This window comes from Dermacentor variabilis, chromosome 2 (assembly GCF_050947875.1).
Source record: "Dermacentor variabilis isolate Ectoservices chromosome 2, ASM5094787v1, whole genome shotgun sequence".
Lineage (NCBI taxonomy): Eukaryota > Metazoa > Arthropoda > Arachnida > Ixodida > Ixodidae > Dermacentor > Dermacentor variabilis.
Window position 1 is genome coordinate 182,490,186 of NC_134569.1, and position 22,566 is coordinate 182,512,751.

General features: G+C 47.5%; 1 protein-coding gene across 1 annotated transcript in view; it reads right to left on the bottom strand.

The window, feature by feature from the left end:
- Positions 1-22,566, bottom strand: part of LOC142570582 (phospholipid-transporting ATPase ABCA3-like) — an 86,376-nt gene that overhangs the window by 6,135 nt on the left and 57,675 nt on the right. The window contains exons 6-8 of the mRNA XM_075678953.1: positions 21,816-21,971; positions 19,562-19,772; positions 1,288-1,540 (exon numbers count right to left, since the gene is read on the bottom strand). Of these exons, the coding sequence (XP_075535068.1) occupies positions 1,288-1,540; positions 19,562-19,772; positions 21,816-21,971 (620 nt within the window). The remainder of the gene's footprint in view (positions 1-1,287; positions 1,541-19,561; positions 19,773-21,815; positions 21,972-22,566) is intronic.

Genomic DNA, 22,566 nt, shown 5'->3' on the forward strand with positions numbered 1-22,566 from the left:
AACTACGCACACTCGATGTCAGAACGCTTCAATGAGAAAGCACGGCAGTAGCTGTGAGCGAATTGACGTTCGTGCTGCCTCTCGTATGAACGCGAACAAAGCGGCCAGAACACAGTACATACGAAGCTATCAGCACTCGGCGTACTCCGTCCCTATCGCGGATCACTGTCGAGATAGAGGGCCTGCGTGGACGCGCCATGCGCCGCCGCCGACGTAGTCAAACGCCTCCCTCCTACCTCCGCTCCCCCGATGACCGCATGCGACGGAAGACGGCGCGCTTCCTGCCCGCATTCCTCCCTTGCGTGCGCGAGGTGGAGCCATAATCGTAGGCTCGCCCTCGCGCGCTTTCACTCGCACATACAGCGCACGGCGCGCGGTGACGATGTTGTCGCCCTTGGACTTTATACGGAACACAACGTTGATGACTGCAGAAATGCGCCTGTAGTGTCTACGTAATTGCTATCGCAATAAAAGACTAGTTACGAAGCTAAGGCAGCCTACGCCATGACGAAGTAAACCGCTCTGTAGGCCACTGTAGTATAGTTCCACGAACAAAGCAGACGGCGTAAAGCGTTGGGATATGCGTACTTCTGGAATGGCGAAACGCTCTGCACTTTCTTCCCGAGAGCGTAGGTACGGCCACCGCTGTCGTGTTGCAGCTATATTGAGCGTGATAGTACATTCTAAGCACCCTTGATGTAATACCCCGAAAGGAGTCGTTAAGGTAATAAATGGAAATAAAGTGAACTGGAAAACTGTTTGCGCGGGCGATGGCACCATCTTGACTACTGCTTTACATTTAAGCTGCGGCCACGCCTCGCATCTTGCAGCTCATATTGAGCGTCACAGTACATGCTAACCGTCCTTGGTGCAATACCGGGAAAGGAGTCTTTAAGGTAATAAAGCAAAGAGAAGTTAACTGGAAAACGTGGGCGACGGCACCGCCTTGATTACTGCTTTCCCTATAAACTTCTAAATATTTGTAAAAAAATGTATTTGTAAATAGCGTGAATACTAAAACTTGTGAATATTTGTATTTACTTAGGCTGGTAGGTATATTCTCGTGCAAATTATTTGACAGCGCTACAGTAATCAAGTGGCGAGACGCCTCTGTGTAGGAAATGTCCCGCTCTGACTGGCGTGTACGTGCTGTCTCGAGAACGTTGCCTTCCTTCTGCCTTTGAAAGATCGCTTGATGCAGCAAATCTGAAATGCACGTGTTCCACTAGCTACTCTGTCTCAACAAAAAGAGCCGATCAACTCATATGAGAAGAGTGGCCTGCTCACTTGACATATGCATCCGCCATCGTGGCGATGGTGACGCCGAAACTCGCAATTCCCAGGCGTTCGGCATTTTTCTCCAGCTGGTCGAACATCTTTGCGAAGCCCTTGTGCTCGGTGGTCTGCAGTGTGATCGTCGTACTGCCTTGCTTAGAGTCCTGTGCGATGGCGTTTGGCACCGTCTCTCGGACGATACCCAACGCCTCCTCGAGATTGAAATTGGCGGGCTCCGTGTTCAGGCAGATTGTGTAGCCCACACCTGGACAAGCGAAGGTAAAGCGAAGGTCCTGCGTGGGCTGACAGGGGAGATATATTTCAAACACTTGGAATCTTGCCCACACACGGTGGAGGAATGCTGGGGTTGGTTGTCCAGCATACGCATGGGAGGTTCTACAGAGGGATTGTTAAATTTCAGAAAGAGTCAAATTGGGTATTTATGTGGCGATCCACATCACCAGCGGTGTAATGACGAAGAGAGGAAGATGACAACGTTGGGAGGACAAATGTAGCAATAAATGGGTTCTATCTTCAGTACTCTAGTGAAATCTTTACATTGCTGCAGCCGAAAACCGGAACCTGTTGAGAAGATGTGCGCTCATCATCATCATCAGCCTGGTTACGCCCACTGCAAGGCAAAGGCCTCTCCCATCCTTCTCCAACAACCCCGGTCTCTCTAATAAGCCCAGTTCAATATTCTTTCGCGGAATTGGCATCATTACATTGCGGAAAAATGCGAGTATTGCCGCAGTTTCTATTTCATAGCCAGGGTCACTTCTCTTCTAAGAAACGCTTCGTTCTATGCATTTTGTTGGACTCTTTGATGAGAATAATGCAAGATTTCTCCTCGCAGAGAACTTTTTCTGCTGAGCGTTCAGATACTGCATGCATAGTATACCTAGAGGTATAACATGTGTAATACATTGGCAGTGGCAGCATTCAGTGAAAAAAAGTACCAGCTTCGCCCGGTAGGCGAATGGATTGCGATAGAAAATTATTACAAAGGCATATGAAGTAAACATAGTAGCTTTATTGCCCATATAAAGTTGGAAACATAGACATACTATAACTAAATTAAGAAGCATGGTGTCACGCGTGCACAGCCAAGCATCAGCACATCGCACTCGACTGCAGCAGAGAGCCACTGTCAAAACACTGGCACGAGAAAGAGCGGCAGCAGTAGCGAGCGAATCGGCCTTTCTGCTGCCTCTCGCTTCCAAGCGAACTGAGCGGTGAGAACACAGCGCACACGAAGACATCAGCCCTCGGCGTACGTGGACTGTGTTACTAATCGCTTTCAAGATTGCGTCCACACGGCCGCGCTCAGCCGCCCCATACATACGGCCGCCGAAGAAGAATGCATATTTAATTATATTCCCAGTTAGGGTTGATATGCAGTTAATATGCAGTTGATATGCAGTTACTCGGTAATATTTCGTAACGTGCTTTGACATTAGCTTAAAGTAATGAAGTTTTTGAAGCGCCTGCGGACAAGTCACGTGCACGGGCTTTTTTGTCATTCGAAATTAGAAGCACACAAGATTTAAAACAAACAACAAACAAAGCAACGTTCTTCAACGTTCTTGGTTCAAACATTTCTGAATTACTGAACAATTACAACGTTACTGCTCTACTTACAGCCATAACGTCCTCAATACTGTGAAAAAATTGAGCTATCCCCGGAATATCATTGTAACTCTACGGGAATGCATTATTACCGCCGCAGCACGATGACGGCATGACGACGGCGCCAGCAAGGCGATTTCACAGTGACACATGTGCAGCGATTACCTCTGATTTAACATAAGTATGCAGAGCTATTTACTTTCAAGGAGCCGTGACTAGCTCGTCGTACAGTTCTAAAAAGTTTGAAAAACCTAGATATAATCAAAGATTAGCTAGTGACCGAAGTTATTTCATAATTAGGCGGCGCACGCTGGTCCACGCTGAACGACCCGAAAGACGAAGGAACTGCTAAGTGTTGTGTTCGTTCTAACTAATAAGCTAAACGATTCTGATTCGGGCTCCAAAATATAACAGCGTGTTCTAAGGCGGGTCTTGCAAGACAGTCGCAAGCTTTTAATTTAACAGGGGGTGTTGCTCTGGGCGGTTTTACTATCAGCAGTGATAATTTACTTTGGGCTTTGTGACGAATTTCATCGTGCGTTTCCCAACCTAAGTTATGTGTAATGGTTACTCAGATACTTTATATACGAAGTCTTAGTTGCTGAAGAATTGTCTGCGCCTACTCTGTACGTGATGTCCAGTGGCTCTTTTTATAAGTGTATGAATTGTATTTGCTTTCAGTAACTTTCAGCCTCTTGCCCCATACCTTGAATGCATCATGAATGGAATGTAATATAGCCATTTAACATGCGTCGAACCGTTAACCGGTGCTATATATATATATATATATATATATATATATATATATATATATATATATATATATATATATATATATATATATATATATATATATATATATACATACATACATACAACGGTGTCATCTGCAAACAGCTGCACATGCACCGTCAGGTCAACAAAACATCGCATATCATTCATCTAAATCTAAAACAATACGGCCGCCAGAACCCAACCTTGTCCTAAGCCAGAGAAAACACTTTTATTTATTTATTTATTTATTTTAAATACTTTCAAGACCCGTAGGCGCTACAGAAAGGAGTGGTACATATACATAGAAAAAAAATGCAGATGAATGAATAAAACATTTAAAACATTTGTTAGATGCCATGGAGAACAGCAGTCTTGAACCCCGATGAGTCTATAATAGTAGCGACCGATGCGGGGAGGTGGTTCCAGTCATTGCAGGTGCGAGGTAAAAAAGAGTAATAGTACGCGTTCGTGCGACAAGATGGCACGAAAACTTCATTTTATTGTAAGAAGAGTAGTTCACAGTCACGTGCTGTCTACTGCTGGTAAGGAGACATAAAACCCACGCCATAATACTTGTACAAATACCATAGGCGTGGAGCTTTGTAACTAAGTTAATATGAGAAACAAGATCAAAAGCATCGGAGAGATAGGAAAAAATAGCACTCTTTCCCCCTCTTCTATTAAGTCCGTCAGGAATGTCATGCCGTAGTTCCGCTGGTTGCGTTGTTTGTGGTTCACAAGGCAGACCTGAGCCCATGGCGGTGATCGCGCAGAAGAGCGTGTTTATCGGAGTGAGCAGTAATGACTTCGTAAACGACACGCTGCAAAATCTTATAGCTAGTGTTGGTGAGTAAAATATGCCTGTATAGGTTCAGGTCTGGCTTGTAATTGGATTTACGGATTGACGCCGCATCAGCATAGCGCCAATCTTCTGGGCTAAACCACGTCTCAGACACGGTGAAAATTTCGTGCAACGTATTTTGATACCCAACGCGCTATCTGTGCAGAATAGTATTTGTAATACGGCCAGGCCCACCACACATTGAAAGCTTTGGCTTTTTCACTTCTTTACGCAGTTTTGCGCCGTCGTCGTCGTCGTCGTCGTCGTCGGCGGCGGCGGCGGCGTCTCCGCCGTAGCCGCCACCTCGCAGACCTTGGCAGCCTGTGCGAGTAGGAGGTGCCTCCATTGGTGGAATCGCACGCGATGCCGTATGCGCTTTTATCAATGAGAAAGGAGAGTTAAATTTCGTGAAGCAGAGCTTGATTCACCGGAACATCACCAGGTAATGCGCTCTGCGCACGAGAAGCGGCGGAACCCACTGATTGCGCCCGCAGTGTCCTCGGAGTTCTAACACGGTGCCGCCACTCCTAGTTTCTCCTTCGTAAGCCGGTGGCCATGCGGGTCCTTGTCCCCATGTCGCATTAACCAAATGGTGTTTAGCACCACGGCGTGCGCCTGCGCATGCTTAGGCAGCTGGTCAGCACTCGCTCATTGGAAAAGAGCGTAGCAGTAAACCCCATGCCCTAATAATATCATACACACTAAAAGCCTTTTTATATGGGTTGCGCAGTAGGTATAAATTACCACCTTAAGGATGTTGTACGATGTTCTACATCCATTGGCATGGCACGAGTGGTGGTGCGGCCGTACACACCCAGAGTTAGTTCTAGATACATACATAGACGGTGCAGCGGTGGCGTAGAGGTAGAGCATCCACCTGGCGTGCAAGGGGACCGTGGTTCGAATCCCGGTGCCGCGCAATTTTCCATCGCATTAAAAAAATCCGCGTGTTGATAAAAGTGCACAAAAAGGCCTGGAGTGCCGCCTGATCCCGGTGATTGGAACCGGTAACGCACTCCTTCACCAGAGCAGAATCGGCCACCCTGGTGCAGTACTTGGCCCCAACCTCCTATACGAATACAACAATTAAACGCCGGCCCTCAGTCCCCAGCAGCTGCGAAACAACTGACCACGGCGGCGGTCAGACCTGCGACGCAGCAGAGGGGGCTAAGAATCCCTGGTTCCCGACAGGCCGCCATTGGAATCTCAACCTGGCATCGTTTAACGCTAGAACGTTATATAGTGAGGCGAGTCTAGCAGTGCTATTGGAGAAATTAGAGGGCAGTAAATTGGATATAATAGGGCTCAGTGAAGTTCGGACGACAAAAGAAGCATATACAGTGCTAAAGAGCGGGCACGTCCTATGCTACCGAGGCTTAGCGGAGAGACGAGAACTAGCAGTCGGATTCCTGATTAATAAGGATATAGCTGGTAACATACAGGAATTCTATAGCATTAACGAGAGAGTGGCAGGTCTTGTTGTGAAACACAATAAGAGGTACAAATTGAAGGTCGTACACGTCTACATCCAGACATGATAAGCAGGAAGTCGAAAGCGTGTATGAAGACGTGGAATTGGCGATGGCTAAAGTAAAAACAAAATACACTGTACAGATGGGCGACTTCACGGCCACGGTAGGCAAGAAGCAGGCTGAAGACAAGTCAGTGGGGGACTATGGCATAGGCTCTAGGAATAGCACGGGAGAGTTATTAGTATAATTCGCTGAACAGAATAATATGCGGATAATGAATACGTTATTCCGCAAGCGGGATAGCCGAAAGTGGACGTGGAGGAGCCCGAATGGCGAGACTGGAGATGAAATAGACCTTATCATTCTGCGCTAACCCTGGCATCATGCGAGATGTGGACGTGCACGGCAAGGTGCGCTGCAGTGACCATAGGATGGTAAGAACTCGAATTAGCCTAGACATGAGGAGGGAACGGAGGAAACTGGTACATAAGAAGCCGATCAATGAGTTAGCGGTAAGAGGGATAATAGATGAATTCCGGATCCAGCTATAGAAATGCTATTCGGCGTTAACTCAGGAAGAGGACCTTAGTGTTTAAGATATGAACGACAATCTTATGGACATCATTAAGGAGTGTGCAATAGAAGCCGGCGGTAACTCCGTTGGACAGGATGCCAGTAAGCTATCGCAGGAGACGAAAGATCTGATCAAGAAACGTCAATGTATGAAAGCCTCTAACACTACAGCTAGAATAGAATTGCCAGAACTTTCCAAGTTAATCAACAAGCGTAAGACAGCTGACATAAGGAAGTATAATATGGATAGAATTGAAGATGCTCTCAGGAACGGAGGAAGCCTAAAAGCATTGAAGAAGAAACTAGGAATAGGCAAGAATCAGATGTACGCGTTAAGAGACAAAGGCGGCAATATCATTACTAATATGGATGAGATCATTCAAGTGGCTGAGGAGTTCAATAGAGATTTATATAGTACCAGAGGCACCCACGACGATAATGGAAGAGATAGTAGTCTAGAGGAATTTGAAATCCCACAAGTAACGCCGGAAGAAGTAAAGAAAGCCTTGGGAGCTATGCAAAGGAGGAAGACAGCTGGGGAGGATCAGGTAACAGCAGATTTGTTGAAGGATGGTGGGCAGATTGTTCCAGAGAAACTGGCCACCCTGTATACCAATGCCTCCTGACCTCGAGCGTACCGGAATCTTGGAAAAACGCTAACATAATCCTAATCCACAAGAAAGGGAACGCCAAAGACTTGAAAAATTATAGACCGATCAGCGCACTGTCAGTTGCCTACAAACTATTTACTAGGTAATCGCAAATAGAATCAGGAACACCTTAGACTTCTCTCAAGCAAAGGACCGGGCAGGATTCCGTAAAGGCTACTCAACAATAGACCATATTCACACTATCAATCATGCGATAGAGAAATGTGCTGAATATAACCAACCCTTATATATAGCTTTCATTGATTACGAGAAAGCGCTTGATTCTGTCGGAGCCTCAGCAGTTATGAAGGCATTACGGAATCAGGGTGTAGACGAGCCGTATGTAAAAATACTGAAAGATATATATAGCGGCTCCACAGCCACCGTAGTCCTCCACAAAGAAAGCAACAAAATCCCTATAAAGAAAGGCGTCAGACAGGGAGATACGATATCTCCAATGCTATTCACAGCATGTTTACAGGAGGTATTCAGAGGCCTGGAGTGGGAAGAATTGGGGATAAAAGTTGGTGGAGAATACATTAGTAACTTGCGATTCGCTGATGATATTGCCTTGCTTAGTAACTCACGGGACCAATTGCAATGCATGCTGACTGACCTGGAGAGGCAAAGCAGAAGAGCGGGTCTAAAAATTAATCTGCAGAAAACTAAGGTAATGTTTAACAGTCTGGAAGACAACAGCAATTTACAATAGGTAACGAGGCACTGGAAGTGGTAAGGGAATACATCTACTTAGGGCAGGTAGTGACGGCGGATCCGGATCATGAGACTGAAATAATCAGAAGAATAAGAATGGGCTGGGGTGCGTTTGGCAGGCATTCTGAGATCATGAACACCAGGTTGTCATTATCCCTCAAGAGAAAAGTGTATAATAGCTCTGTCTTACCAGTACTCACCTATGGGGCAGAAACCTTGAGGCTTACGGAAAGGGTTCTACTTAAATTGATGACGACACTACCAGCTATGGAAAGAATTAAGAATGATGAGTGTAACGTTAAGGGGATAAGAAAACAGATTGGGTGAGGGAACAAACGCGAGTTAATGACATCTTAGTTGAAACTATGAAAAAGAAATGGGCATGGGCAGGTCATGTAATGAGGAGGGAAGACAACCGATGGTCATTAAAGGTTACGGACTGGATTCCAAGGGGAGGGAAGCGTAGCAGGGGGCGGCAGAAGGTTATTTGGGCGGATGAGATTAAGAAGTTTGCAGGGACAACATGGCCACAATTAGTACATGAGCGAGGTAGTTGGAGAAGTATGGGAGAGGCCTTTGCCCTGCAGTGGGTGTAAACAGGCTGGTGAGGATGATGACGATGATGATGACATACATAAGTACCCCAAAAGTGGACGGTGATATGACACCGCGGCAGCTCAACTGGTAAGAGCATCGCACGCGATACGGAGACCTGGGCTTGTATCCCACCAGTGGCCAGCTAAATTTTCGTCCAATTTCATTTTTATTTATTTATGACGTCCTCTATTAGTATTTTCAACAGAACAGCGCGGTTTTGACGGCGACAAGCAGGGAGAAACGACGTGGACGAGCGCTTGTGCCCGTCAAAACCGCGCTGTTCTGTTTAAAATATGGCGTACCAACTCGCCCAAACGTCCGTTTTAACGAGTTTCAATTAGAAGCTACGGGCAATTTCCCCTATGCTTTCCTTGGTGTCATTTTCTTTTAGCTTCTGATTATCTTCCCTTCCAGTAATTTCTTGCATTGATTTCTTGCATAGAACATGGCGTGTTTAAATTGCGTGTTGGAAAGACAGTGATTTCTCAGGAACACTGTGTAAAAAGAAAGCGTTGAATTATTTCGTTTTGGCGTAGGTTTTGTTATGGTTAGATATATATTTTTCTATGTGATGCCGAATTCCCTAGATAGGTAACGCCAGGATTTATGTTGTTTGTTACTCATGAATAATGACAGTGTTACGGAGAAGAAACATGTTTCCACTTCCGTCACTTTTCCTTCCATCGAGTTCATGAAACTGGAAAGATTGTTGATGTTGTCCCACTTCCGTCGTCATATAATTTTCCATTTCAGGTGTACGATATCAGTGATACCCATGGGTTTGGCCTATTTCTGTATTTATATTTTAAAATTCGAGCTGTAGACCTCAAAAAATACGTTACGGGGATGTTCGGAGCATAGAAAGACTGTATTTACAACATATATACAAGATGAGTCAGAGTAGTCAAGATGGCTGGCCATCAACAACACGTGATCTTCTTCCTCTCTCTTGTTTCATCCTTCCGTAACAGGAGCCCCGGGTAGTGAAGTGCCATCTCGGCGCATGGTAGGCGAAGAATTGCGAGCGATGTATGGCTTCAGCCGCGAGATGTGCACGACGTCAACAGGCGTCGGATTTGAGAATGCACCAAACTGTAGCTGCGAAATCTTATATTTTGAGTCGTTAACTTGACGTAGGGCTTCATGAGCGAGAGAGCATGTAGCGAGAGAGAAGCTTCTGGGAGAGGCCAACCCGACGACATGGTGACCGAAGGAGAACCCAAGCACCTGGGGCGAACTTAACATCGCGATGACATCAGTCATAACGCACTTTTTGTATATGATGCGAGGCTAATAATAAACGTGATCGGGCGACTTGACGTGCCATGTGAGCACGATCGATGACTTGATGAGCGTACTCAGTTGCAACACGTGGCAGGGAATGGAGGATGGTGTCAAACGGCAATGTGGCGTCGCGACCATACAAGAGATAAAAGGGCGACCATCCTGCGATGTCATGTTGGGACGAGTTATACGCGAACGTCACGTAAGCGAGCGTGGCGTTCCAGACGCGGTGATTGCTGGAGACGTACATCGACAGCATCTCCGTGATTGTTCGATTGAGACGTTCTGTAAGACCGTTCGTTTGTGGGTGGTGGGTGGTGGACAGCTTGTGCTCAGTGGCACAAGAGCGGAGGAGGTCGTCGACAACTCGAGACAAGAACCAGCGGCCGCGGTCTCTAAGTAACTGTCGAGGTGCACCGTGCTGGAGAATGACTTCGTGCAGGAGAACATCGGCGACGTCTGTTGCGCAACTTGTCGGCGACGTCTTTGTTACTGCGCAGCGTGTTGCGTAATCAGTAGTGACAGCGATCCACTTATTCCCTCTAGTCGTCGTCGGAAGAGGGCCTAGCAGGTTAAGGTCTACACGAAAGAGCGGTTCATAAGGAACCTAAATTGGATGGAGTCGTCCGACAGTTGGCAGGGGAACATTCTTCTGGCGCTGACGCAATTCGCACTGAGCGGTAGAGACCGTGCTAGAAGAACCGGCGTCGTACGCGGTCGTATGTACACAAAACTTCAAGATATCGCGCCGACGGTGCATCGTGAAGTTCGAGAACGACGGATCGCAGATGACGAGGGAGGACAAGGAGCAACTCAGGGAGGTGAGGGTTGATATTGCGGTGGTAGAGGATGCCGTCGTGTAGCACGAACATGCACCACGTGCCGAAGGTGCTGCCAGATTGCACTGCTGCGATGATTGCCTGTAAGGATGCGTCGTGCTGTTGTTCAGCGCGCATATCGGTCATGTCAGTCAAAGCCATCACGCAGTTCAACGGATCATGCGCAGCAGGATTGGGAGGATCCATGGGGTAACGAGAGAGGCAGCTTTTAGGAAGACCGCAACAGTGGCTGACGAACGTGGGAGAAAAACTATAACGTCGTCAAGGTAACAAATACAGGTGGTCCATTTGTAGCCTCGCAGAAGAGACTCCATCATACGTTCAAATGTCGCATGAGCATTGCATAGGCCAAAGAACATGACTTTGAATTGATATGCGCCATCCGACGTGATGAAGGCCGCCTTCTCACGGTTCATTTCATCAGCTGCAATCTGCCAGTAGCCGGATCGAAGATCAATGGAGAAGTATTTAGCTCCGTGCAAGCAGTCCAAGGCGGCATCGATGCGTGGTAGTGGGTGGACGTCTTCTCGCGTGATCTTGTTTAAATGGCGATAATCGACGCAAAAACCCCAGGTACCATGTTTCTTTTTCACAAGGACGACAGCCGAAGCCTAAGGGCTGGCTGATGGCTCGATGACCCTTTTGCGGAGCATTTTGTCCACTTCTGATGGATGACTCGACGTCCAGCATGCGATTCACGATAGGAACGCCGACGAATAGGATTCGTGTCTCCAGTGTTTACTTGGTGTTGAAGAACAGATATTTGGCCTAAAGGCTTGTCGCCAAAATAAAAAAAATGGCACGGTACGATTCGAGGAGGAGACGTATGTCCATGGCCTGTGCCTAGGTGAGCTCAGGTGCAATCATCTTCGCGAAGTCATCCGTTAGTGAACCAGAGCTGTCAGTTGCAATTTTTGCTAAGAAATCACTCTCGGCATTCTGACTTTCAATGTCGAATTCAGAAATATTAGAAACGTTGGCCAAGAAAATGCCGGCTGGAAGCACTTGAGGGCACAGGCTGAAATTCAGAAGTGGAAGAACGACGCTATTAGTAGTCGTCACGAGCGTATGCTGAAGAGCAGCATTCCGGTTCAAAGCACGTCGATGATGGGGTGAAGGACATATTAACAGTGAGGAATCTGTGGCTGTGTGGTCAAAGCGACGTAAGAGACTGCCTCAGTTCACAGACGCACATCTTGAAGCGAGCACAAGTGCGGTGGGGCGTTGCTCGGAGCATCGGCGACTCGAGGCACTTCCAACTGAAGAACGCCGGTTGCGCTATGGATGAGAGCGGAAGGATTGGATAAAATGTCCAATCCGGGGATAACGTCGTGAGGGAAGTTGTCGATCACAGCAAACAGAACAGAAGTAAGGCGGCCGGCTATACTTAAACGCGCATTCCAAGAAAAACCAGCACGCCGCCGTCAGCCACACGAAGCCCTCGGGCAGGTGCTAGAGTGACGACCTTCTTTAAGCATCTACCTAGGCTAGCACTCATCACAGATATGTGGGCGCTAGTGTCGAAGAGCGCTTGGACAGGTACGCTGTCTATTTTAACGTCAATTGCAATTCTCTTGGTGCAGCCACAGAGGATTTTCTACAGCAGCAGGCAATGCTGCACCACCTTTGAGGGCTGCATTTCTTAGTTTTCATAAAGGGTGCGGCCAAAAGTCACGGCACGAAAGGCAACCTGGCTGCGGCGAACGGGAAGATGGGCGCCGTGTTTGCGGTGAACGAGACTGGTCTCCGCGCGGCGATGGTGAGCGACTGCACCACGTGTTCTCAGCAGTTGTCGGCGCTGTCAGACTCGGCGGTGGGCAAAACATTGCGGGCATTTCCATTAAAATGGCTGAGGTTGGTCGGCGTGTGAGGTGTTGAGGGCTGCGAGTTTCGATAGTATCAGGCAACATGACCAATGCGATGACACGTGAAACATATCTGCTGGTCATCCTCAGTTCTCCACTAAGTCGGGTTGCGATAACGCGGAGAGAAACATCGGGGTGCAGCGAAAATTATACAAGGGCGTTCGTTGGCTATGGGGTTGGCGACAGCACAGACGGAATATAGGCCCATGTTTTCAAGTTCCTGGTGAACGATGGCTTGTGCAAAAAAAAACTGAAAAAGGGGTAGAATCAGGGCTACGCGATCAGAAAGCTGCGGGCGCCATCGCGTCCAGTTCACGTCGAACGATTCGCACCATGTACACTTATGGCGACGCATGCTGCTGTGCGGGCTGATCTTCACACGTCGATGCTGCGGCACTATTGGGAAGTCTGGTGAATGGTTGCAAGACGCATCGGCTTTTGGCCTGCTCGAATTGTAAGCACTCTTCAATGATAACATCAACTCTAGAGCAGCTTTTGCACAAGAGCAGAGTAAAGGCGTCGTCAGCAATGCCCTTAGGCCCGTTCCCGACCTCCCCAGTTTTTGTCATGTTGGGATCAGCTTTATGACAAACTGCCAGCACGTCTTGTATGTGCGAGACATAGGACTCGGTGGGGGATTGGGCACGGGAGGCTATGCAGTTCCTGCTTTGCGGCAATTTTATGGCTGGCTGGTTTGCGAAACAACTCTGTCAACTTTACTTTGCATTGGTCGATGCTGGTTAGCTCCCCTTCGTGGTTTTCGTGCCACACGCTTGCCGTACCTCTTAGGTAGAGCAACAGGTTAGCTAGCATAGGCGTAGGGTCCCGTCTGTTTATTCTACTCACGCATTCGTACATAGCCACCTACTCTTCAACGTCGGCGCCATCGGCCCCGCTGAAAGTTCTAAGATCCTTGGTGTTGTAGCCAGGAAAGAAGAGCGAGACGGCCAGATGAGGATTCACATAGGCACAGGTTTAATGGTCTCCCAGGCGTGTTCTATCTCAAGAAGAAGAGCAGGTGTTGCCAGATCGCCGACCACGCGCAGTCACGGGGAACTATGTCTGCCCGCTTTCACTAGATTGCAGGATATACATCTCGCCAACCGAGCAAGCGAAGTTCGCTGCAGCAGGCGGCTTCACGCACCTCCTACTTCTAGTATGCATGTGGGAAGTGTGTTGGCAACACGAATGGGCGTCTGCTAGACCGCCACTGATACAAACACTTTCTGCGTTGGTTTTAGCAGGGGAATAGCGAACTGGCTGGGTCCTGTTCCTGCGTACAGCACCATTGTCGGTGTTAACCCAGTGGGACCGAGGCTTATCGGCTGGGGCTTGTAGTGTCGCTTTGCACTTGAGGTCTGTCAACCAGACGTCGTCTCCATAGAATAACTCTGGCAGGTCGCGGACTCCGTGATGTCTGTAGAAGTGTTTCCTTTGACGTTTCCGGTACTGTTCCTCGAACTTCCGAAGGTTCTTTTGATCCAGCAGTTTGGGTGTCAGCATGGTGGAACTAAGAGGAAGCTTGGTTCTTAGTCAACGACCCATGAGTAGTTTCGCAGGGCTGTACCCATCCTTCAAAGCAGTCGACCTGTAAGCTAGAAGCGTGAAGTAAGGTTCTTTCTTCTTTGTCATGGAAGGCGATGATTTTTACCGCAAGCTCAGCAAGTCCATTACTCTGAGAACAGTGAGAAATAGAGGTAATGTGCTCGAAGGCGTAGTCCCGAGTGAAGAGTGCAAACTCAGCCGATGAAAACTGTGGGCCGTTGTCGGAAACCCCTTCCTCAGGAATCCCGTGGCATGCAAAAAAAAAAAGATTTACAGTGGTTGACTAGAGCTGCGGGCGTAAGCTACTCGAGCCGTGCCAGTTCAGGGTATCTTCAATAATAATCTGTTGCTACCAACCACCACTGGCTCTTATATTGAAACAAGTCGATTGCAATGCGTTGCCAGGTTCTTCCTGGAAATTCGGAACTTTTTAGTGACATTTTCCTGTAACTTGTTTTAACGCATTGTTGACATTGCTTCACCAGGCATGTGACATCAGCTCATATAGGGGGCCTTTAGACACAATCTCTGGCTCGAGCAAGTCTCTTTGTTATGCCGAAGTGTCCTTCATGTAAGAGTAGTAGGACTTCGTTTTGGCAAGAGGCAGGGACGACAGCTCGAGCAGCGTAAAAGAGTAAATCACTTTCCAGAGTGCGCTGGTGTCGATGCTCGTAGAAGGGATTTGGGTCCACTGATAAATTTCGCCTGGAGGGCCACCCTTTCTTCTTGCTTCACGGGCGAAGTTGTGCACAAACAGGGTCAGTTTGTTGGGATGCTTTTAACCATTGAAAGCAGTGCTCCTTTATGGGAAAAGAAATTTTCAAAGAACATACAAAAGCTTCCACGCTTTCTTCGAGCTCTACCTCTACTGTCTTTTGGAGAGGGGCTCTGCAAAGAGTGTCTGCGGCCAGAAGGTCTTTGCGGGAACGTATGCAATACCGTACTGGTATCACATCATTCTCACCTTTAGTCTCTGTAATCTGGGTGTTAGGTCGTCAAGGCTCCTCGAAGTGAAGGTGGGAACCAACGGCTTATGGTGCGTCTCCAGCTTGAACAGCTTGCCTACAAGATAATCTCCGAACTTGTCACATGCTCAGACTAAAGCAAGAGCCTCTTTCTCGGTTTGAGCGTAACGCTTCTCGGTCTCTGAGAGTAATTGTGAAGCATAAGCTATCACCGAAAACTTGTCATTCATTTACTTCTGCCGGATTAATGCATCAAGTCCGAAGGACGACGCATCTGCAGTGACGATCGTTTCTTTTGATGGAACGTAAACTCCAAGGACAAGGCGAGACGAGAGCACCGACTTCCATCTGTTGAACGCCTGCTGTTGTGGAGAATCCCAAGCAAACTCTTGCTTCTTAGAAAGCAAAATATTAAATGGTTGTAGGACTTCAGAGATTTAGGCAACGAATCTTGTGATGGTATGTGGCCATTGCGATAATTGCATGCAGCTCGTTCATGTTTCTTGGGCTCTTTATTTTCATAATGGCTTCAACTTTCTTTTCTTCGGGTCGTATTCCGTCTTGGTCTAGCCAGTGTTCAAGGAACGTGAAACGCTGGACCTTAAACAAGCAATTAGTTTCATATAGTGTCACTCCAGCCTTGAGTAGCTGCAGCACATTTCTGATTGTCTCATTGTGCTCATGCTCATTGGAACCCCAGATAAGGCTGTCGTCCATGTGACGGACAACCCTACTGATGCCTTATAAAATGCATGACATCTGTTTCCGGAAATGTTCAGGAGCAGACGCAACTCCAAATGGGAACGGTTGAAATAGAAGCGTCCAAAAGGTGAGATGAATGTGGTGAGCTTTGTAGAACCTTCACAAAGTGGAATTTGCCAAAATGCTGAGTTAGCGTCCAGTTTTGAAAACACTTTAGCTTCATCAAGAAGTCCGAGAGTGTGCTCCACGGTAGGCATAGGATGCCATTTTCTCAGAACGTGGCGGTTCAGCTCGGTGAAGTCCACGCAGATTCTCACGTCTCCGAACAGCTTTGGGACGACTACCATTGGTGCACGCCACTCAGGGGGCTCTTCAACAGGAGATATGCTACTGAGTTTCTGCATGCCTTATAGTTACAACTTCGTCATTTCGTATAAAGGAATTGGGATGCGCCTCGGAGACCTGAGCGCGAATGGTTTCGCTCCTGCTTGCAGCTGAATTCGGTGTTCCTTGTGCAGATTGCCGAGTCCCAGGAACAACGCTGGAAATTTTTTTCGGATTCACTTTCTCAGCAATGGCATTTGCAAATGTCAACATCCGGAGTTCTTTGATCGCTGGATTGCGTAGCAACGGAGCACGGAACTCATCTAAGATGTAGACATCCTGAGAGTCATACGGTCGCGGCAGATGAGCTCGAGTTGTGCCACTCCTGCGGCTGGAAGCAGCTTTCCGTCTGAACCATGTAGCTTGCGAGGAGGAGCTGAGGGAAAAGGTCCGTCCTTGAGCGTCTGGGATACTTGCTTCGGGAGGACTCTTTCGTCGGCGCCAGTGTAAATTTTGAAATCTACTGGCTGACCTTGAACCAAGACTGTTGCCTCCCACGTTCCAGCATCCGACGTCTTGATTACTCCGAGTAATCCTGCTTCTAAATCGACTTGTTGCGTTTCGACACAATCGAGATACCGAGACATGCATACGGAGGTGTAATGACCCTTCTTGCGGCAATTCCTGCAGACTTCCGAGCGTGCTGGGCACAGAGTACGAGGGTGACGCTCTGGACCGCACCAAGGGCATGGCTTCTGCATGCTGTTTTACCGGAGGATGAAGTTGGCTTGTTTGCCCCACGTGAATAGCTGCCGTTTTTGTCCTGTTTCTAAGTACCCAAGTGGATTGGGGAGCGGACGCAACTTTGTTCACGCATGACAATTCCTGGTGGAGCTTCACTTGTTGCTGATGGACGCTCTCGATCTGGCGGACGGTCTCAAGAGCCTTCTGTAGAGTGAGGCCTGCGTCGAGCTGTAGCCTGGCGGATAGCATTTATCGCAACTGCGAGGCGGTCGCGCACGAACTCTTCTCGAAGAGTGCCGAACTCGCAGTCTTTCAAAAGTGTGTGAAGCGCAGTAACTAAATCTTCGACCGACTCACCATCTCGTTGCACTCTGGTGTTGAATCTGACTGGTTCAAAGATTACGTTGCGTAGTGGGATAAAGTATCTGTCGAAATGCTCCACGACTGCGTCAAATTTCTTGGAGTTCTCTTCAGAGAGAACAAAAGTGGCATAGATTTCTTCAGCTCATTCGCCCATGATGTAGAATAGCGCGTCTACTTGATACTTCTCGGGCTTAACGCACAATCCTGAAGTGGTTCGGAAACGTTCAAAGCTTTGTTTCCACTTCGGCCACTCGTTCGGCGACGAAAAGTTGAAGGCATCCGGCGGCTGAATTACGAATGACGCCATGGTTTCGAAAGTTAAGGGGTCGCGTTGCTTGAGTACCGACATGAGCGTGTAGGGAACAGATTACCGGTGTTTCCTTGCTGGCATCATCTTTCGCATGGAGCAGGACTAGAAGCCGATGTCCGCTGGTAGAACCAGTTCTTTGACACCATGTTGTAGCCAGGAAGGAAGAGAGAGAAGGCCAGACGAGGAGTCACATACGCACACCTTTAATGGTCTCCCAAACGTGTTCTATCTCAAGAAGAAGAAGAGCACGCGTTGCCAGATCGCCGACCATGCGCAGTCACGGGGAAGTATGTCTCTCCGCTTTCACTAGATGGCAGCATATACAACACTTGGGTTGCACAAACACAACCGAAGGTGACAGCGACGTAGCTGGGGACGGTGACGTTGGAGGCGGCAACGACGTTGATGCCGCGTGCTCGCCGTCATTCATGGAGCGAACGGTGATGCGACGTCCACTGCGGTGCTCTGTTTCCAGGCGTGGTACCCGGCACCACCCACCAGTATGTTGCGGGGATGTTCGGAGTATAAAAATACTGTATTTACAATATATGTGCAAGATGAGTCACAGTAGTCAAGATGGCTCACCACCAACACGCAGCTGCCAACGACTCGCGATCTTTTTCTTCCTCTCTCTTCTTTCGTCATTCCGTAGAAATATATTCTAAGATTTCGCCCAAATGTTCTCGAAATGGTGAATTTCGTCAACTCTGAATATTAGCAATGGTTGAATCATTTGCGTGGGCATACTATTCTACATGAATATGACATGGCTCGGCGTAATTTTTCCTACTTGAAACTAGGCGCGTCATGGCTAAGTGTCATGAATAATTGTGCCAGGCTCCGAAATCAATGTATTTTGTTCGACACACTCATTACATTTGAAGCGTCTTCCATGATAGGTGCTACCGATTCCACTGTTTATATAACCGCTAGCATATCCATTTTTCTACTGCTTGTTATAGCAGGGGAACGACTTCGATCTGCGGTCTAATGACCGCAGCTATGATACTGTACTGCAAATTCCAATGAAATGACAAAAGGCCGTATGGGAGTTCCTGCTAAATAAATGTACTAACTTCGCGAGTGGCAAGAAGGCAGTTAATATAAAAATAACATAAACAGTGCTACGTCATGAGGCTGAGGTAGTTTCGTGTCACTGCTTCCTTCGCTGTCAGCCACTTAAGTAGCCGTAGTCATTCAGGGGCAACGTGACCCGCCTCTGGTTGACTCTTGATCATGGTACTCTTCCCTCTACCCTTATCAAATGTAATTGGATTTTTTTCGTGCGGCTCATGTTTACGAAAACGGCGAGTTATGCAAATTGTATTCAATCATTATTTCTATACTGCACAGATTGTATACTAAGGAGACACAGAAACGGCAGGATTCATCACTAACTTTCAAGTCACGTTTTTTTTTTGGTCGTAAGAAAACCAGTCAAAATGCAACTGCCTCCCTTCTGCGCATGCTCATCGATGTGGCGTATAGTTAGTGCCTAATGTAGCAATGACCATTCCGCTAGCAGTGACAGAAAACCTCGCGTCAAAGCATTCGTTAATGCAACAGAGCAACTTCGCTGTTCTCGGGGGGCGGCTATCAATGCCCAGTTAACGCACACATTTACACTTTTCGTGATATACGCATGTCTCCATTATTTGTCTTGTTCTTGGATTATTTCTGTAGTTGTAGTGGCTGTGCTGCCACAGTAATACCACAGCGAGATAAATATTGTAGGCATTATATATCAAGAAAAGATTAAACTTTTGAGTGATCCACCTATCAATCGCCCTCTTGACTGTCAAGTGGCTTTGTTGCAGAACTGAATGCTTAGTCATCCGGTTTTCTTTCACTTGGAGCTGCACTGTTAATCTTAGATTTGGCACTGATTAGATGCCACATAGATTGCCATGCAAGAACGGAAGAGTGTTTCTAATAAAAAAGGTTTTGCGACCCATCAAAGTTCACTTGTTAGTAAGTGCGCAGCCCCGACATCAGTCTGTCACACTTTGGCCTTCGTCCAGTGCGCTGTAGTAAAAGTAACCACCGATGCGATATCTGGAATTCTACTTTTTTCAACGAACGAGAAAGTACAAACCGCAGGACTTCTTGAGGAATGCTGGTGTGCCGTCACACACGAGTTTTCCGGAGCTCAGCATGACGATCCGGTCTGCAAGCACTTCAGCCTCTTCCATGTCGTGCGTCGAGAGCAAGATGGTCGTATCCTTGCGAAGCATGCTCAACAAGTCCCAAACGCTTCGTCGCGTTTCGGGGTCCATGCCGGTCGTCGGCTCGTCCAGGATTAGTACCTGCATAAGCACGTGGCATAGAAAATGCCACCCCATCAAACGTTCGCGGGAAGCACTCTCGCTGGCCGGAAGTGTACCACTATTGCACTCTTTTTGAAGTGGTTGGTCCCCTCTGTCGGGATCCTTTCGGATAGCACAGGCAATTTTGTCTCATATGCCGGACATCTTTCACGGGTTATTCCTTGACTTACGGAGGAGCATCGCTACTCATTGTGAATTATTCTGGTACGAAAAGCAAATCGGACTTCACGCGAAGCGCCACTGAAGATGTGTTTCGCCACAAACGTGTCACTATCCTAATTAAAACTGCAGCAGCAAAAGTGTTAATTGCTCTTATTTTCAACAGTTCTACGCCAACCGAAGAAAATTAGGATCTGATCTAATCCAATATGTTTTTATTCCTATCTTCTGACGTCAAATTTGCCTAACCACCGACGCAAGCATCGGGCGGTGACCCGCAAGGTTTTCTGAACAGACCAATCAAACGCTCTCCTCGTCTATAGTAGGTCACTTTCGTTTGCATGAAAAACAAATAACATTGCCTCCAATGAGCGGCTTGTCTTATCTAATTGGCTGACAAGAGGCGAGGAGCACGTTGAAGCGGAGAGGAATTCGATGCGGCCGAGCCTGTGCACTGAAAATCGATAACTGAATGAAAAGGTTGTGGTCGGCGTCTGCGATTGGTCCGCTTTCCCTTACTTAGCTTGAAGGGGCTGGTCGAAAATCGCGGCGGCATGCAACGAAAGGTTAGAAGTGCCGCTAAAACGGATCCTCAGCAAAGAAAAGTTGGCAAAGCGAGGTCATAAACGTGCCAAATGTGCTCGATAACGTTACACGGCCACGCACAAAGTTTCATTGTACGCAAATAAACACATGCTCTTCGGCAGGTGCGAATAGCCAGTGCCCGAGCGATCGGCGGCAGCCATATTTTATTCCTTTAGGAACCGGGCAGCCTGCGGCTATTCAGAAAAAAATTCAGTCTTGTTCGGAATAATAATGCATCTTTAACGCATACATGTCACTTTGACGCGGTGAGTTCTCGCGGTATTGTGGCGTCGCGTGGCAGGCAAGTTATGTGGGTACAGCCCGAAAACTTTTGACCAATAACTGAGGGCTAATGGCCAAAAGGCGTCGAATCAGAAATAATTATTGTTCTTTTGTTCCGTCCAATCATGCATAATCAGTGTGTACGCGTAATATCAGATGGGAGCTATCGTCGTTTTCGTGACGCCGCTTGACAGACAGGCGAAGTGGGGGTGGTTCAAAAAAGTTTTTGACCAATCGCGGAGAGCTGATTGCGGAATTTGAATAGAAAAGTTTGGAATAGCTTTGCACCATATCGCCCCTGAGCGCCAAAGCGAAAAAGCTCCTGTAGCAGCAGACTGCTCTCCGTCTTAATTAGTTGAATCAACCCCTATTGCTTCTGGGGTTCAAACAACGCGGTAGCGCTCACGCGTTAGAAGTAAGTACGGCAATGAGCAGTGAACAACAACTGCGGCATGAAACACAAAGTAAATGAAATCAAATACCAATAATAGTTGGTTTAGCTAGTTGAATAAGACCCGCGACCTCGCATGAAATCAGCGCTGGCATAATATCAAAGATGAAGAAAGGTGCCAAAGTCTTATAACGCAATTTCGACGGTGAAGGTAGTATGACGGCACCAAAGATGGCATGACTAATGTATTGTACTACGGTGAAAAAACACTGCAAACTATTTATTACGCAGCACAGGCTGATCGTCTAGGCGAAGTGCTAGATACAACGGGGGAAGGACTTGGGAAAGTGCTGAGCACTCGCTTGCTTGGCACAATCAAGCCTTTGCTACACAACCTTCAACTCTTTGGAAAAATCGTGTGTTGTTCTTAGCTCGTGTTATGAACGCGTCTCCGGCCTGTAGTGGCGTAGACCATTGGGATACTCAGCTGCTATAGCTCAAATCGTGTTTTCATACGTGATTGCCTTATTGAGCAACAACTTGCGTCAGAGCTTCCGCAGACCTCGAGCGGCGTTTATGCACTCAGTCTGAGACGTTTTCTGTACCTTGGGCTTAGCGACAAGTGCGATGGACAAGCTGAGCCGCCTCTTCATGCCGCCGGACAGCTGCGCAGGGAACGAGTACATCTTGTCGGTGAGCATGACTGCCTTCAGAATGTCGCTAACGTCCTTCCTCAGCTCGTCACCCCACCGGCCCTGCATCTGTAAGCAGGGCATACGGAAGGTACGTAATGAGGAAGTGATAAATGTGGTCGTTCTAGATTTTCCGAAAAAAGCACCGTATATATCGCGTGGACTGACTAATGTTAATCCACTTGCTTGCCTAACGTGCACTTGAGGTCAACTTTTCAAACTGTAGTACAATACGCTCAAAAAGGGCAGAAAATATTTCATTGAAACCTTCCACTCACCAGCTCGATAACGGCGACAAAAATCAACCAAGCACGTTTTCAGTGTGTAAGCGCAAATTGACTAAATGCCCAATCTTTGGTAACACAAGGCTCCTTGTGAGCGTTCACTTACACTCACAATCATAAAGAAAGTGTGTGAGCATGCAATACACAAAGAAATGTATTTACATATTTTTTCAATACTCTACTACAGGAATATGATGTAAACGTGCACGCTAACAAGCAAATTCGTGGTGATTACAGCTGACAACTGCGCTTTTGATTTATATAATATTATATAGGTGGTTTTACTTTCAGTGAACGCATACGTTAAACAGATGGCAAACAGACAAACGCCCCGGCAGCACTCTACTATACTTGACAGATATAAGTAACATCGTGCTCAT